The 15,989-nt window shown below is 30.1% G+C and overlaps 1 protein-coding gene across 10 annotated transcripts in view; it reads right to left on the bottom strand.

The window, feature by feature from the left end:
* Positions 1-15,989, bottom strand: part of raw (NDT-like domain-containing protein raw) — a 95,945-nt gene that overhangs the window by 55,682 nt on the left and 24,274 nt on the right. For 3 of the 10 annotated variants that reach the window (XM_073966853.1, XM_073966854.1, XM_073966855.1), the window contains exon 2: positions 15,163-15,900. The exons of 3 other annotated variants lie outside the window; for them this stretch is intronic. In XM_073966853.1, the coding sequence (XP_073822954.1) occupies positions 15,163-15,554 (392 nt within the window). In that variant the 5' untranslated portion in view covers positions 15,555-15,900. The remainder of the gene's footprint in view (positions 1-15,162; positions 15,901-15,989) is intronic. 4 more of the 10 variants (XM_073966852.1, XM_073966857.1, XM_073966858.1 and 1 more) reach the window with 2 other exon arrangements.

The following is a 15,989-nucleotide window of genomic DNA, read 5'->3' as shown; positions in this document are numbered from 1 at the left end:
TTCAGAAAGGGACTAAAGAAGCACCCTATCTTTCAAAAAGAGTCTATAGAAGCACCCTATCTCTCAGGAAGGGTCTAAAGAAGCACCATTTCTTACAGGAAGGGTCTGTAGTAGTTTCTATAGAAACTGTTGTTATCGGCAACATTTTCTATGAAAATTGTTGTTATCGGCAACATTTTCTATGGAAATTGTTGTTATCGACAACATTTTCTATGGAAATTGTTGTTATCGACAAAATTTTCTAAAAAAGTTCTTATCGACATTTTCTATAGAAATTGTATCGACAAGAGTTTCTATAGAAATTGTTGTTATCGACAACAGTTTCTATGGAAATTGTTGTTATCGACAGCAGTTTCTATGGAAATTGTTGTTATCGACAACAGTTTCTATAGAAATTGTTGTTATCGACAACAGTTTCTATAGAAATTGTTATCGACAACATTTTCTATAGAAATTGTTGTTATCGACAACTATTTCTATAGAAATTGTTGTTATCGACAACTATTTCTATAGAAATTGTTGTTATCGACAACTATTTCTATAGAAATTGTTGTTATCGACAACTATTTCTATAGAAATTGTTGTTATCGACAACTATTTCTATAGAAATTGTTGTTATCGACAACTATTTCTATAGAAATTGTTGTTATCGACAACTATTTCTATAGAAATTGTTGTTATCGACAACTATTTCTATAGAAATTGTTGTTATCGACAACTATTTCTATAGAAATTGTTGTTATCGACAACTATTTCTATAGAAATTGTTGTTATCGACAACTATTTCTATAGAAATTGTTGTTATCGACAACTATTTCTATAGAAATTGTTGTTACCGACAACTATTTCTATAGAAATTGTTGTTATCGACAAAGTTTCTATAGAAAGTGTTGTTATCGACAACAGTTTCTATGGAAATAGTTGTTATCGACAACATTTTCTATAGAAATTGTTGTTATCGACAACATTTTCTATAGAAATTGTTGTTATCGACAACTATTTCTATAGAAATTGTTGTTATCGACAACTATTTCTATAGAAATTGTTGTTATCGACAACTATTTTTATAGAAATTGTTGTTATCGACAACTATTTCTATAGAAATTGTTGTTATCGACAAAGTTTCTATAGAAAGTGTTGTTATCGACAACAGTTTCTATAGAAATAGTTGTTATCGACAACAGTTTCTATATAAATTGTTGTTATCGATAACAGCTTCTATAGAAATTGTTTTTATCGACAACAGTTTCTATAGAAATTGTTGTTATTGACAACAGTTTCTATAGAAATTGTTGTTATCGACAACAGTTTCTATAGAGATTGTTGTTATCGACAACAGTTTCTGTAGAAATTGTTGTTATCGACAACAGTTTCTATAGAAATTGTTGTTATCGACAACAGTTTCTATAGAAATTGTTGTTATCGACAACAGTTTCTATAGAAATTGTTGTTATCGACAACAGTTTCTATAGAAATTGTTGTTATCGACAACAGTTTCTATAGAAATTGTTGTTATCGACAACAGTTTCTATAGAAATAGTTGTTATCGACAACAGTTTCTATATAAATTGTTGTTATCGATAACAGCTTCTATAGAAATTGTTGTTATCGACAACAGTTTCTATAGAAATTGTTTTTATCGACAACAGTTTCTATAGAAATTGTTGTTATTGACAACAGTTTCTATAGAAATTGTTGTTATCGACAACAGTTTCTATAGAGATTGTTGTTATAGAAATTGTTGTTATCGACAACAGTTTCTATAGAAATTGTTGTTATCGACAACAGTTTCTATAGAAATTGTTGTTATCGACAACAGTTTCTATAGAAATTGTTGTTATCGACAACAGTTTCTATAGAAATTGTTGTTATCGACAACAGTTTCTATAGAAATTGTTGTTATCGACAACAGTTTCTATAGAAATAGTTGTTATCGACAACAGTTTCTATATAAATTGTTGTTATCGATAACAGCTTCTATAGAAATTGTTGTTATCGACAACAGTTTCTATAGAAATTGTTTTTATCGACAACAGTTTCTATAGAAATTGTTGTTATTGACAACAGTTTCTATAGAAATTGTTGTTATCGACAACAGTTTCTATAGAGATTGTTGTTATAGAAATTGTTGTTATCGACAACAGTTTCTATAGAAATTGTTGTTATCGACAACAGTTTCTATAGAAATTGTTGTTATCGACAACAGTTTCTATAGAAATTGTTGTTATCGACAACAGTTTCTATAGAAATTGTTGTTATCGACAACAGTTTCTATAGAAATTGTTGTTATTGACAACAGTTTTTATAGAAATTGTTGTTACCGACAGCGGTTTATATAGAAAATGTTGTTATCGGCAGCGGTTTATATAGAAACTGTTGATATCGACATCGGTTTCTATAGAAATTTTTGTTATCGACAGCGGTTTCTATAGAAAATGTTGTTATCGGCAGCGGTTTCTATACAAATTGCTGTTATCGATAGCGATTTCTATACAAATTGTTGTTATCGACAGTAGTTTCAATACAAATTGTTTTGGTCGACAATAGTTTCTATAGAAATTGTTGTTGTCAACAACATTTTCGATGGAAATTGTTGATATCGACAACAGTTTCGATAGAAATTGTTGTTATTGACAACTTTTTCTATAGAAATTGTTATTATCGACAACAGTTTCGATAGAAATTGTTGTTATCGACAACAGTTTCGATAGAAATTGTTGTTATCGACAGTAGTTTCAATAGAAATTTTTGTTATCGATAGCAGTTTCCACAGAAATAGTTAACGAAAATATTAGTTATCGAGAAAAAATGCTATGGAAAATGTGGTTAATCATTTCAAAGCTTAACGTGTTATCGACATAAATTCGAGATCAGTTCAAACATGTTAAAATTGAAAAACACCGCTTCCTATCCCCCTTTTCTACTTGTATTTCTAATTGAATTATCAATTATCTTCGCGTGCTTCTCCAATGAATTGGCTTAATTTCAATTACAACAAGTTAATGCCAATTAAATAATTGTATTGTTGTTGTAATTTTTACATTAAATGACGAAATTGGCAAATAAAGGATTGAAAATGTATCGGGTTGTCTGATGAGTCATTGACATTTCAAATGACCTGTCTAGACAACGGAAGACGGACGAGAGTTGGTATCCAAGTTATTTCAGAACACCTGATACATTTTAAAAAGTTTGTTATCGCGTCACTGGGGCGGTGGCAAGAAGCTTGGCGGTATGTGCATTGAAAGCTAAGCAAAATCACAACAACATTAAACAGTTTATGGCCCTCCCGTATTTTTTATTGACAAACCAAACCGCTGTCAAATATTTACTGCAATTACGTGTTGTGATGGTGAGTCAACAACAACAGCAGATCAAATTGCCAACAAATCCATTGCTCATCGAAGATCTTTCGAAGACTTTGTTCCGCATCCAGATTAATCCCCATGAGACAAACAAAGAACATACATTTTGTAATCCTACTCATTAATATTGATCAGAATTGGAATGAGCAAGTGATAGGGAAAGTTTTTTGCGGATGTCAGCCAGCTGGTTTAATCAACTTTAAGACAAAAAGGATTTTTGTCTTTGTTGTTTTATTTCTTTTTCTCGTTCATTCAGAACAGAATAATTAATATATTGTACGGTGAGGTCGGTCAGTGATCATCAATGATCGCTGTTAAGAAAGACAGCTGATGAACAAGCAAAGCAAATCACAGATATCAGCAAAACAACCAACAACAAAAACTGGCCTAAATCAAAAATAAGGAAGACGCAAATTATAAGAAACGCCGCCCCTCCTCTCCATTTAGCTGTAGTGTGGAGAGTTACTAGTTGACACATGAATTTACGACTTCTTAAATGGGTTCCGCATGTATGTTCAGTGTGTTGATGTTGTCGTTTGTTCATTCATTCCATGAGTATGTGTCATACTGTATGTAGACTCTGCTAAACAGGAAATTTTTGCTGTCGATTTTGTTTGTCCACCATATGAAATTATGAGCAAGCAAGCAAAGTAAGCGGGGCCAATCAGGGAACAACAAGCGTGTAAGTGCAGTAATGCTGTGTATAGTATTGTGCGGCGGCCCATGTAGTCTGTCCCCCCCATTTTCTGTACGGACAATAATCAATTGAAATGTTCATGACAGATCATTTATTTATGTTCGTTTAATGGTTGTGACAAGTGGGGGTCAATGAATTCATCGTCTCTGATTGAAATGAATAAAGTTTCATTTGGTGTCTTTTATTTCAATTTGAATTTTTACAACATTGTCAACTTGCTTTGTTTGTCTCCCTCTCGCGTCTGCCACTATTCTTCTTGCTCACTTTCAGGTTGTGGGGTTGAGGTTCAGTTAATGGGCGATATGAAATTATATTTACGAGGTGCGTGGTAAGAATTGTGGGAGGATATTTTGCAAATAATTGAGGTACCCCAAATGTAAAGCCCATTTGCTGACCATGAAAGAATAGAGGTGTTAATTTCGTACATTGTCCCAATTCCGATAGCAACAAACATCAAACTTATCGCAATGGACTTGGTCAGTTTCAATTGTATAGCTACTCCATCAAAGATAGGTAAGCCCTAAAATAATAAAAGTACTTATTTATCGATGATAAGCATTTAACGTCATTTGTCACAACTGATAAGAACTATAAATTGAGTCATACTCCGATGATGGATTCTACATCTGTTTCTGAGTGTTATCAATTTGGGGGGCAAAGTGGAGAGTAACTAAAATCAGTTTTTTTTATGAAGAAGGAAGGTCACTGAGATAACTTCTTGTAGATCGCAATGATTTTGTATAGTTCTTCTATAAAATATTGTTATCGACAAGATTTTCCATAGAAAATATTGTTATCGACAAGATTTTCCGTAGAGAATATTGTTATCGACAATATTTCCCATACAAAATTGTGTTATCGACAAGATTTTCTATAGAAAATATTGTTATCGAAAAAAAAAATATATATATATATAAAATATTTTTATCGACAAGATTTTCTATAGAAAATAGGGTAATTGACAATATATTCCATAGAATATATAGTTGCCGACAAAATGTTACTTTGAAAATAGTGTAATCGATAACATTTTTTACTGAAAATAATGTTATCGATAATTTTTTTACAGAAAATATTGTTATCGACAAGATTTTCCATAGAAAATATTGCCATCGATAACTTTTTCCATAAAAAATATTGTTATCAATGAGCTTTTCTATAGAAAATATTGTTATCGACAAGATTTTCTAAAGAAAATGATGCTATCGACAAGATTTAGTGTAAAAAATATTGTTATCGACAAGATTTTCTAAAGAAAATATTGTTATTGACAAGATTTTCTAAAGAAAAATATGCTATCGACAAGATTTAGTGTAAAAAATATTGTTATCGACAAGATTTTCTATAGAAAATATTGTTATCGACCAGATTTTCTATACAAGATATTCATATCAACAAGAATTGCTTTAGAAAATATTGTGGTCGATAAGATTTTCTATAGATAATTTATAGATTCTCTACAGAAAATATTGTTATCGATAGGATTTTCTTTAGAAGTATTGTAATCGATAACATTTTCTATTAAAAATATTGTTATAGACAACATTTTCTATAGAAATATTATTAGCGATAACATTTTCTATAGAAAATGTTGTTATCGGCAACAATTTTTCATACAAGATATTCTTATCGACAAGAATTGCTTTAGAAAATATTGTTGTCGATAAGATTTTCTATAGAAAATTGATAGATTCTCTACAGAAAATATTGTTATCGATAGGACATTCTTTAGAAAATATTGTAATCGACAACATTTTATATTAAAAATATTGTTATCGACAAGATTTTCTAAGTAAAAATATGCTATCGACAAGATTTAGTGTAAAAAATATTGTTATCGACAAGATTTTCTATAGAAAATATTGTTATCGACCAGATTTTCTATACAAGATATTCATATCAACAAGAATTGCTTTAGAAAATATTGTGGTCGATAAGATTTTCTATAGAAAATTTATAGATTCTCTACAGAAAATATTGTTATCGATAGGATTTTCTTTAGAAGTATTGTAATCGATAACATTTTCTATTAAAAATATTGTTATAGACAACATTTTCTATAGAAATATTATTATCGATAACACTTTCTATAGAAAATGTTGTTATCGGTAACAATTTTTCATACAAGAAATTCTTATCGACAAGAATTGCTTTAGAAAATATTGTTGTCGATAAGATTTTCTATCGAAAATTGATAAATTCTCTACAGAAAATATTGTTATCGATAGGATTTTCTTTACAAAATATTGTAATCGACAACATTTTATATTAAAAATATTGTTATAGACAGCATTTTCTATAGAAATATTATTATCGATAACACTATCTATAGAAAATGTTGTTATCGGCAACAATTTCTATAGAAAGTACTGTTATCGACAATTCTTTCTTCAGAAACAATTCTTATCGGCAAAATTTTTATAGAAACGACAGTTATAGAAAGGATTTTATATAGAAAATATTGTTATCGACAAGATTTTCTACAAAAAATATTGTTATAGATAACATTTTTTTTATAGAAAGTATTGTTATCGAAGACATTTTCCTCAGAAAGTATTGCTATCGGGAAGATTTTTAATAGAAACGACAGATTTTCTACAGAAAATATTGTTATAGACAAGATTTTCTATAGAAAATATTGTTATCGTCAAAATTTTCCATAACAAATATTATTATCGACATGATTATAGAAAATATTTTATCGACAATATTTTCTATAGAAAATGTTGTTATCGAAGTGATTTCCTATTCGAATTCTTGTTATCAGAATAATTGTTGTATATTTTTTCTTTTAAAAGAAAACTATTTGCCTCCAAATATCTTCCCCGGAAAATATCTCCTCTTCAAGCTCTGTAATATGCCACGGAAACTTGTCATAAATGGCCTCCATGGGGTAATTAAATGCCTTTTAATTAAAATGCAAAACGCGCTTAACGTTTTTAAAGATCAAGTTCAATGATATTGTCGTCGATTATTTTAATATTTTTTTTTCACTCAAAAAAAAAAAGAAAACTGCAATAACAAGAAGAACGGAATATAAACGCTGACAATAATGTTGACGATGGTGGTGGTGGTGTTAGTGATGGTGGCGTTGATGGCTGAATGGCTGGCATTTAATAATAACCAAAACACGAGGAGGAAAATCGTTTTGAAAAAAAATCAACAAAAACAAAAAATAAAAAATAAAAAAAACCGTTTGCAAAAAATAAAAACATTTAAAATAAACGATGACTGAATAGAAAAAAACGTACACAACAGAGACTGACGTTGTGGTGCAATGTGGAGGATAATGTGCAGACAAACTGACGGTATACGTATGCATGTGTGTGGATATAAAACAACTTCCCTTAGGGAGAACGAGCGAACAAACGATTTGTGAGGGGAGCAATATAAATAAATAGACGAAGAAGAAAATATCTTTTAAAATGTTTAAAATTATAAATAACATAAATATAAAATTAAGAAGAAAAAAAAAACAATAATAAAAATTATGGTAATAAATTTAAGTTATTAAGAATGTTTATAAATAAAAAAGAGGAATAAAATACCAAAAAATGCAAAGCAAATAAACAAAGAAATAAATAAGTAAAGAATCAAAATATGGAATACATACAGTTGAATCTTGATTAGGAGGGGCGGTATTCTATAATAAATATTACAAACGCGATAACAATTTTTATAACAGGTATTGGTGATATTTTGATTAGAAATTTGTGTTTGGAAAAAGTAATTATCGATGATATTTTTATAGGAAATTTTGTTACGATGATACTTTTTATAGAAAGTGTTATTATCGATAAAATTTTCTATGGAAAATTTTATTATCGATAACATAACTATTGATGACGATTTAAATAAATTATGGATTACATTTTTCATACAAAATATTATAAACGGTAATTTTTTCTTTAGAAAATAAAAATAATCATTATCGATGACATTTTCTGTAGAAAATGTTATTATCGATAATTTTTTTAAGGGAAATATTATAGATAATATTTCTATGGGAAATGTTACTATCGATAACATTTTTTATTGGAAAATGCTATTATCGATTCCCTGGAAAATGTTATCATCGATGATCTTTTCTATAGAAAATATTAATACCGATTACATTTTCAGTAGAAAATGTTATTATCGATAATTTTCTAAGAAAAATATAATAGATAACATTTTCCATGGAAAATGTTATTATTGATAATATTTTCTATGGGAAATGTTACTATCGATAACATTTTTTATTTGAAAATGTTATTATCGATAACATTTTCTATGGAAAATGCTTTTATCGATAGCATTTTCCCTGGAAAATTTTATAATCGATGACATTTGCTACGTAAAATGTTATTATCGATGATCTTTTCTATAGAAAATATTAATATCGATTACATTTTCGATAGAAAATATAATTATCGAAGACATTTAGGATAGAAAATGTTATTGTCGATGATAGTTCCGATTGAAAATCTTATTATCGATGACACATTCTGGAAATTTTTTTTATCGATGACATGTTCTATGGAAGAATTTATTATCGATAACGTTTTCTGCGGAAAATGTTATTATAGATAATAATATCGATATTGAATATTTTATTATGGATCAAATTTACTATGGAAAATGTTATTATCGATTACATTTTCTATGAAAAATGTTATTATCGATGACATTTTCCATGGAAATTTTTATTATCGATAACATTATTCCATGGAAAATGTTATTATCGATAACATTTTCCATGGACAATTTTATTATCGATAAAATGTTGTATGGAAAACTATATTATCCATGGCATTTTCTATATAAAATATTATTACCGATGACATTTTCGAAAGAAAATGTTATTATCAAAAATTTTTCCTATAGAAAAAGTTATCAATAATATTTTCTATAGAAAGTGTTATTATCGATGACATTTTCTATACAACATGTTATTATCGATGACAATTTCTATGAAAAATGTTATTATCGATGGCATGTTCTAGATAAAATATTTTTATCGATGGAATTTTTTAAGTAAAAGGTTGTTATCGATGACATTTTCTATAGAAAAGGTTATTATCGATGACATTTTCTATATAACATGTTATTATCGATGACATTTTCTATAGAACATGTTATTATCGATGACATTTTCTATAGAAAATTATATTATCGATGACATTTTCTATAGAAAATGTTATTATCGATGATAATTTCTATAGAAAATGTTATTATCGATGACATTTTCTATAGCAAATGTTATTATCGATGACATTTTCTATAGAAAATGTTATTATCGATGACATTATCTATAGAAAATGTTATTATCGATGACATTTTCTATAGAAAATGTTATTATCGATGACATTTTCTATAGAAAATGTTATTATCGATGACATTTTCTATAGAAAGTGTTATTATCGATGACATTTTCTATAGAAAATGTTATTATCGATGACATTTTCCATGGAAAATTTTATTATCGATGACATTTTCTATAGGAAATGTTATTATCGATGACATATTCTATGGAAATGTGATTAAAGATGACATTTTCTATGGAAAATGTGATTATCGATAACATTTTCTATAGAAAATGTTATTATCGATGACATTTTCTATGGAAAATGTTGTTATCGATGACATTTTCTATAGAAAATGTTATTGTCGATGGCATGTTCTATAGAAAATGTTATTATCGATGACATATTCTATAGAAAATGTTATTATCGATGACATTTTCTATAGAAAATGTTATTATCGATGACATTTTCTATAGAAAATGTTATTATCGATGACATTTTCTATAGAAAATGTTATTATCGATGACATTTTCTATAGAAAATGTTATTATCGATGACATTTTCTATAGAAAATGTTATTATCGATGACATTTTCTATAGAAAATGTTATTATCGATGACATTTTCTATAGAAAATGTTATTATCGATGACATTTTCTATAGAAAATGTTATTATCGATGACATTTTCTATAGAAAATGTTATTATCGATGACATTTTCTATAGAAAATGTTATTATCGATGACATTTGCCAAAGAAAATGTTATTATCGAAGACATTTTCCAAAGAAAATGTTATTATCGAAGACATTTTCCAAAGAAAATGTTATTGTCAATGTTATTATCGATGACATTTTCTATAGAAAATGTTATTATCGATGACATTTTCTATAGAAAATGTTATTAGCGATGACAATTTCTATAGAAAATGTTATTATCGATGACATTTTCTATAGAAAATGTTATTATCAATGACATTTCCTATAGAAAATGTTATTATCGGTGACATTTTCTATAGAAAATGTTATTATCATGACATATTCTATAGACAATTTTATTATCGATGACATTTTCTGCAGAAAATGTTATTATCGATCACATTTTTTATGGAAAATTCTATTATCGATCACATTTTCTATGGAAAATGTTATTATCGATGACATTTTATATGGGAAATGTTATTACGATGACATTTTCTATGGAAAATGTGATTATCGATAACATTTTCTATAGAAGATATTATTATCGATGACATTTTCTATGGAAAATGTTGTTATGGATGACATTTTTTATGGAAAATCTTATTATCGATGACATTCTCAATGTCAAATGTTATTATCGATGTAATTTGATATGGAATTATGGTTATTATCGATAACATTGTCGACAGAAAATATTATTATCGATGATATAAAAAAAATTTACTATCGATAACCTTTTCCCAAAAAAAAAAAATTGATCATCGATGACATTTTCTATAAAAAAGTTTATTATCGCTGAGAACTTCTATATTATCGATGACATTTCTCTAATCAGTCTTTGTTCAACCGCTCTTACTAACGGACGTGCAAAGTTTCGAGTTCGCAACACCTCATTTTTTTTTAACCATAGTTAATGATCATTAACTACGGCGTTCAATTGTTTTTCTTTTTTTGAAAAAAAAACATAACACCTTTATCAGACACTAAAAGTGCGGTACCAACAATAAACATGAATACTAGTGAGAGTGACGACAGTGAAGAAGACAACTGGCAAAAGGTCGAACCAGCAAACAACAACAAACGAACCATTAAACATTCCAATTCGAGTCAAAGCAAGAAGCAATGTACGTCGACTAACGATGTACCGTCAACATCTACCAACAAATTTGCCATACTAAGTGAAGAAAGTAACGATGTTAATGAAGTTATCGACAATAACGCACAAACTAATGAAGATGATGCATCAAAACCACCTCCAATTTTTGTGCCGAATGTGGACAACATAAATAACATGGTCAAACAAATATGTAAAGTTATTCCAGCTGAGCAATTTTGTTATAAATCGTTAATGAACGATCAAATCAAAATAATGGTTAAATCGATTGATTCGTTCAGGAAACTCGTAAAGTTCCTGGAAGAAAAAAACAAGGTCTTTCACACTTATCAAATAAAACGAGAACGTTCTTTTAGAGTCGTAATCAAAAATATACATCATAGTTATCCAACAGAAGACCTGAAAGCAATGCTTATCTCATTAGGTCATGATGTTAGAAACATCGTCAATGTCAGAAGGCGACAAGACAAAAAGCCATTGCCTATGTTTTTTGTAGACCTTGATCCTAAGCCGAATAACAAAGATATTTATAATCTAAAATATATTGAAAAAGCTTCAGTCCAGGTTGAACCCCCAAAAAAATCAACTGATTTAATTCAGTGTCACCGGTGCCAATTATTTGGCCATACTAAGTCATACTGCAAACGGCCATACCGTTGCGTTAAATGTGGTTTGGATCACCCAACAGCAGAATGCACAAAAAGCATTGAATCACAACCGAAGTGCACGAATTGTTTAGGTGTACATACGGCCAATTATAAAGGTTGTAAAATATACCAACAATTATGGCAGAAAAAGTTTCAAAATAATTCTTCTGCGTGTGGTCGTGTTGCTTCCAATGAACCCAGTAACACATATTTTACCGGAGTATACCAAAATAATAATGTGAACGCGCAGAATCAAAACGTACTTTATTCTGACGTATTAAAACCAAGCAATGATTCTTCTAATTTTATGTCAAAGATAGAACAAATGTTCACCAAACAAATGGAGCTTACAAATACTCTAATAAGCATGATGACCATGCTTCTTAAAAAATTATGCGATTAAACATAAGAATTGCCATATGGAACGCAAACGGCGTTTCAAATCATACGCAGGAACTCACATTATTCCTGAATAACAATTTCATAGATATATGTCTCTTGTCTGAGACACACTTTACAAATCGTAGCTATTTCCGTATTAGAGGTTATGACCTAATCACCGCCAACCATCCAGATAACCGAGCTCACGGAGGATCAGCGGTGTTAATAAAATCAAACGTTAAATATGAATCGGTGGATAATTTTCAATTAAATTATATACAGGCAGCTGGAATTAAAATTAAATGTGATAATGAAGATATTTTGATTTACGCTCTTTATTCTCCGCCTAGACATTCGATTCATTGTCAAGAATATTACGATTTCTTTAATAAACTTGGTCCGAGGTTTTTAGTCGGAGGAGACTACAATGCCAAGCACCCATGGTGGGCATCCCGCCTAACAAATCCAAAGGGAAGAGAGCTTTTTAAATGCATTCAAAAATATAATTATTCAGTTATATCAACAGGAACTCCGACATATTGGCCTACTGATAATGCAAAAATTCCGGACTTATTAGATTTCGCCGTTTACAAAGGCATATGTAGTAGAAGCTTGGACATCTCTGACAGCAATGACCTCAGCTCGGATCACTCACCAGTAATAATAACTTTTTGTTCCGTACTTGAAAAAATAAAGAAATCCGTTAATTTATTCACATCAAGAACTGACCTCAATTCATTTAAAAACTGGATTGAGCAAAAAATAGATTTATCTGTTTCTATGGACACCAGTGACAGTCTTGACTCTGCAGTAGAAGGTCTCACAAATTTAATTCATGAAGCTGCCTTTTTATCTACCCCTGTAAAACCAGAATCCACAAGAAAGGGTAATCTCTGTAACGTTTCCTTCGAAATAAAGCAGCTCATTAAACAAAAAAGAAGATTGCGTAAAGTCTGGAAAATCACAAGGAATCCAGCCGATAAAACAAACTTTAACCGCGCCTCAAAGGAGCTATCGAGGCTTTTAAAGGATTTTAGAAACAAAGAAGTGGGTGATTTTTTGAAACAACTTGATATAAAAGTTCCTTCGAATAACGAATTTTATCTATGGCGTGCAACAAAGTTTTTGAAAAAATCACCGATCTTAAAAAATACTCCTCTTAAGGATGATAATGGTAATTGGTGTCAAAATGATGTTGAGAAGGCAAGTCTTTTCTCAAAATATCTCGAAAATACATTTTATCCGTTTAACCTGAACTCAAATGCTGACTCAAGTGAAGTTAAGCAATTCCTTGAAACCCCCCTACAAATGGATATTCCTATAAGGCACATTACACCAAGAGAAGTTCTCAATGAAATAAGCGGACTTAAAATCAGTAAATCGCCGGGATTTGATAAAATCTGTGCCAATGTCGTTAAATCTTTACCAAGAAAAGCAATAATTTTTCTTTGTAAAATTTTCAACACAATTTTAAGGATTCACCACTTTCCCATACACTGGAAGTGTGCTGAGATAATAATGATACCAAAACCAAATAAATCAACAGAATTGGTGTCGTCATTCCGCCCAATTAGTTTATTGCCTATCTTTTCAAAAATTTTTGAAAAGCTATTTTTACGAAGGTTATCACCCATCTTAGAAGAAAGACAAATTATTCCTGATTATCAGTTTGGGTTTCGTCATAAGCATGGGACGCCAGAACAATGTCACCGTATTGTGAACGTAATCAGAGATGCTCTCGAGAAGAAGAAATTTTGTCCAGGTATTTTCCTAGACATTAAACAAGCGTTCGATAAAGTTTGGCATGATGGTCTGCTGTATAAGTTAAAAATAAATATTCCTGCCCCATTTTACTTAGTACTAAAATCATATCTCTGTGATCGACATTTTTACGTTAAAATTAACAATGAGGTATCGGATATATGTAATATTCATGCTGGTGTCCCTCAGGGGAGTGTTTTAGCTCCTGTTCTTTATACCATATATACTTCAGATATGCCTATTAATGCAGATACCACTGTTGCAACGTACGCTGATGACACTGCTTTACTAGCTACTGATGACTGTCCAAACAAAGCTGCAGAAATTTTACAGCAGGCAATAAGCGATATCGAAATCTGGTTAAACAGGTGGAACATAAAAGTAAATCCCGATAAATGCGTCAACGTAACATTTACATTAAGAAGAGGAAACTGTCCTGATTTTCATATCTACAATGAGGTCATTCCCAAACAGGATTGCGTGAAATATCTAGGAATTCATATCGATAAAAGGTTAACGTGGAAACAACACATAAAAACTAAAGTTCAACATTTGAAGATAAAAACGAAGAAAATGTACTGGCTACTTGGACGCACATCAGAACTCAGCTTAGAAAATAAACTTCTGCTATATAAAGTCATAATAAAACCGATATGGACATACGGTGTCCAGCTATGGGGAACTGCCAGTAACTCTAATTTAGAAATCCTTCAACGGTTCCAGTCAAAAACGCTGCGAATGATTACGAATGCTCCATGGTACATGAAAAACACACATATTCATCAGGACCTAAGAATAAACACAATCAAAGAAGAAATAAACCAAATTTCTAGCAGTTACCTAAACAGATTAAGTAACCATGTAAATACGTTGGCCATAGTTTTATTAGATGAATCTGACAAAATAACAAGACTGAAACGAAGCGATATTCTCGATCTCCCTTACAGAAGATAAAATAAATTATATATAAATATATAACTTGTATATATAAAAATTGTTGAATTTTAAGAATTCATATTATGTTATGTACATGCGAAGTCCAATTTTTTATACCATTTACTTATTGTTTTTAAAAACAGATTGTAAATAAAGAAATAATAAAAAAAAAAAAAAAAAAAAAAATTTCTCTAATCACGATTCAACTGTATAAAAAACTTAAAATAAAAAATAACTTAAAAATACAACAAAAACAAAAGAAAAGAAAAAAAACATACCCCAAAAATAATTGTGTATGATCCGCCGGTGTCTGTTGATGATTATGTACATTAAGTGTCTGGGGACGCATATTGGACGCCATGGAGGCTACCATTAAAGCTGATGTTGAACTGCTGCGAAATGTGGTGCGTATACTATATGAAAGTGGATCAAATAGGGATGCATTTTTTCCATTGTTGGGACTCAGGCATGGTGGTGAGGGAATTTTTGTACAGATGGGCGGTGAACCATTGCCGCCAACAAATGTTGAGCTACCGCGGCTAAAGGCCTTATTGAATTTTCGGGCACCATTTAATAGCTTGTGTTTGGCCGAAGGTGAACTGTTGCCATTACCACTGCTCATAGTGGCAGCTGTGGTGGTAGTGGTTGCTGTTTTTGCTCTTAGGCCCATGATGCTGACGTTGTGAGAGGGTTTTGTGAACAAGTTTGGAACTTTAGTTTAATCCAGCAACTTTTTGTTTGTATTAGACTGTGGCACTTCGCGTTAGTATTTCTTTAATAGTTTTTTTGTTTATTTGAATTTGACGGTATTCATTGCGACGTCCAGTTTTGGCGTGTATTTCACACTCGCTTTTGCGTTTCACTAGTTTGTTTTCTTTAGGGGGGAAGCAAGAGGTTTAATTTTTTATCTTTATTTAAATTGTTTAAGAAAAAATTATTTATTTAACATCAACTTTTTGCGAATTTTGTTTTTATTTTTGCTACTGGTGCTACTTGGTAGTTATTTATTGATAGTACTGGGTATGCAGAAGAAGACACACATACATAAATAAAGCCACAACATTTATCACACTTTAAAAGTTCCACACATCCATAGCTACAGTGT

This window comes from Musca autumnalis, unplaced genomic scaffold (assembly GCF_047663935.1).
Source record: "Musca autumnalis isolate F117 unplaced genomic scaffold, ASM4766393v1 scaffold_2, whole genome shotgun sequence".
Lineage (NCBI taxonomy): Eukaryota > Metazoa > Arthropoda > Insecta > Diptera > Muscidae > Musca > Musca autumnalis.
Note: the sequence above shows the minus strand (reverse complement) of the source record. Positions and strands in the feature narration are given on the sequence as shown.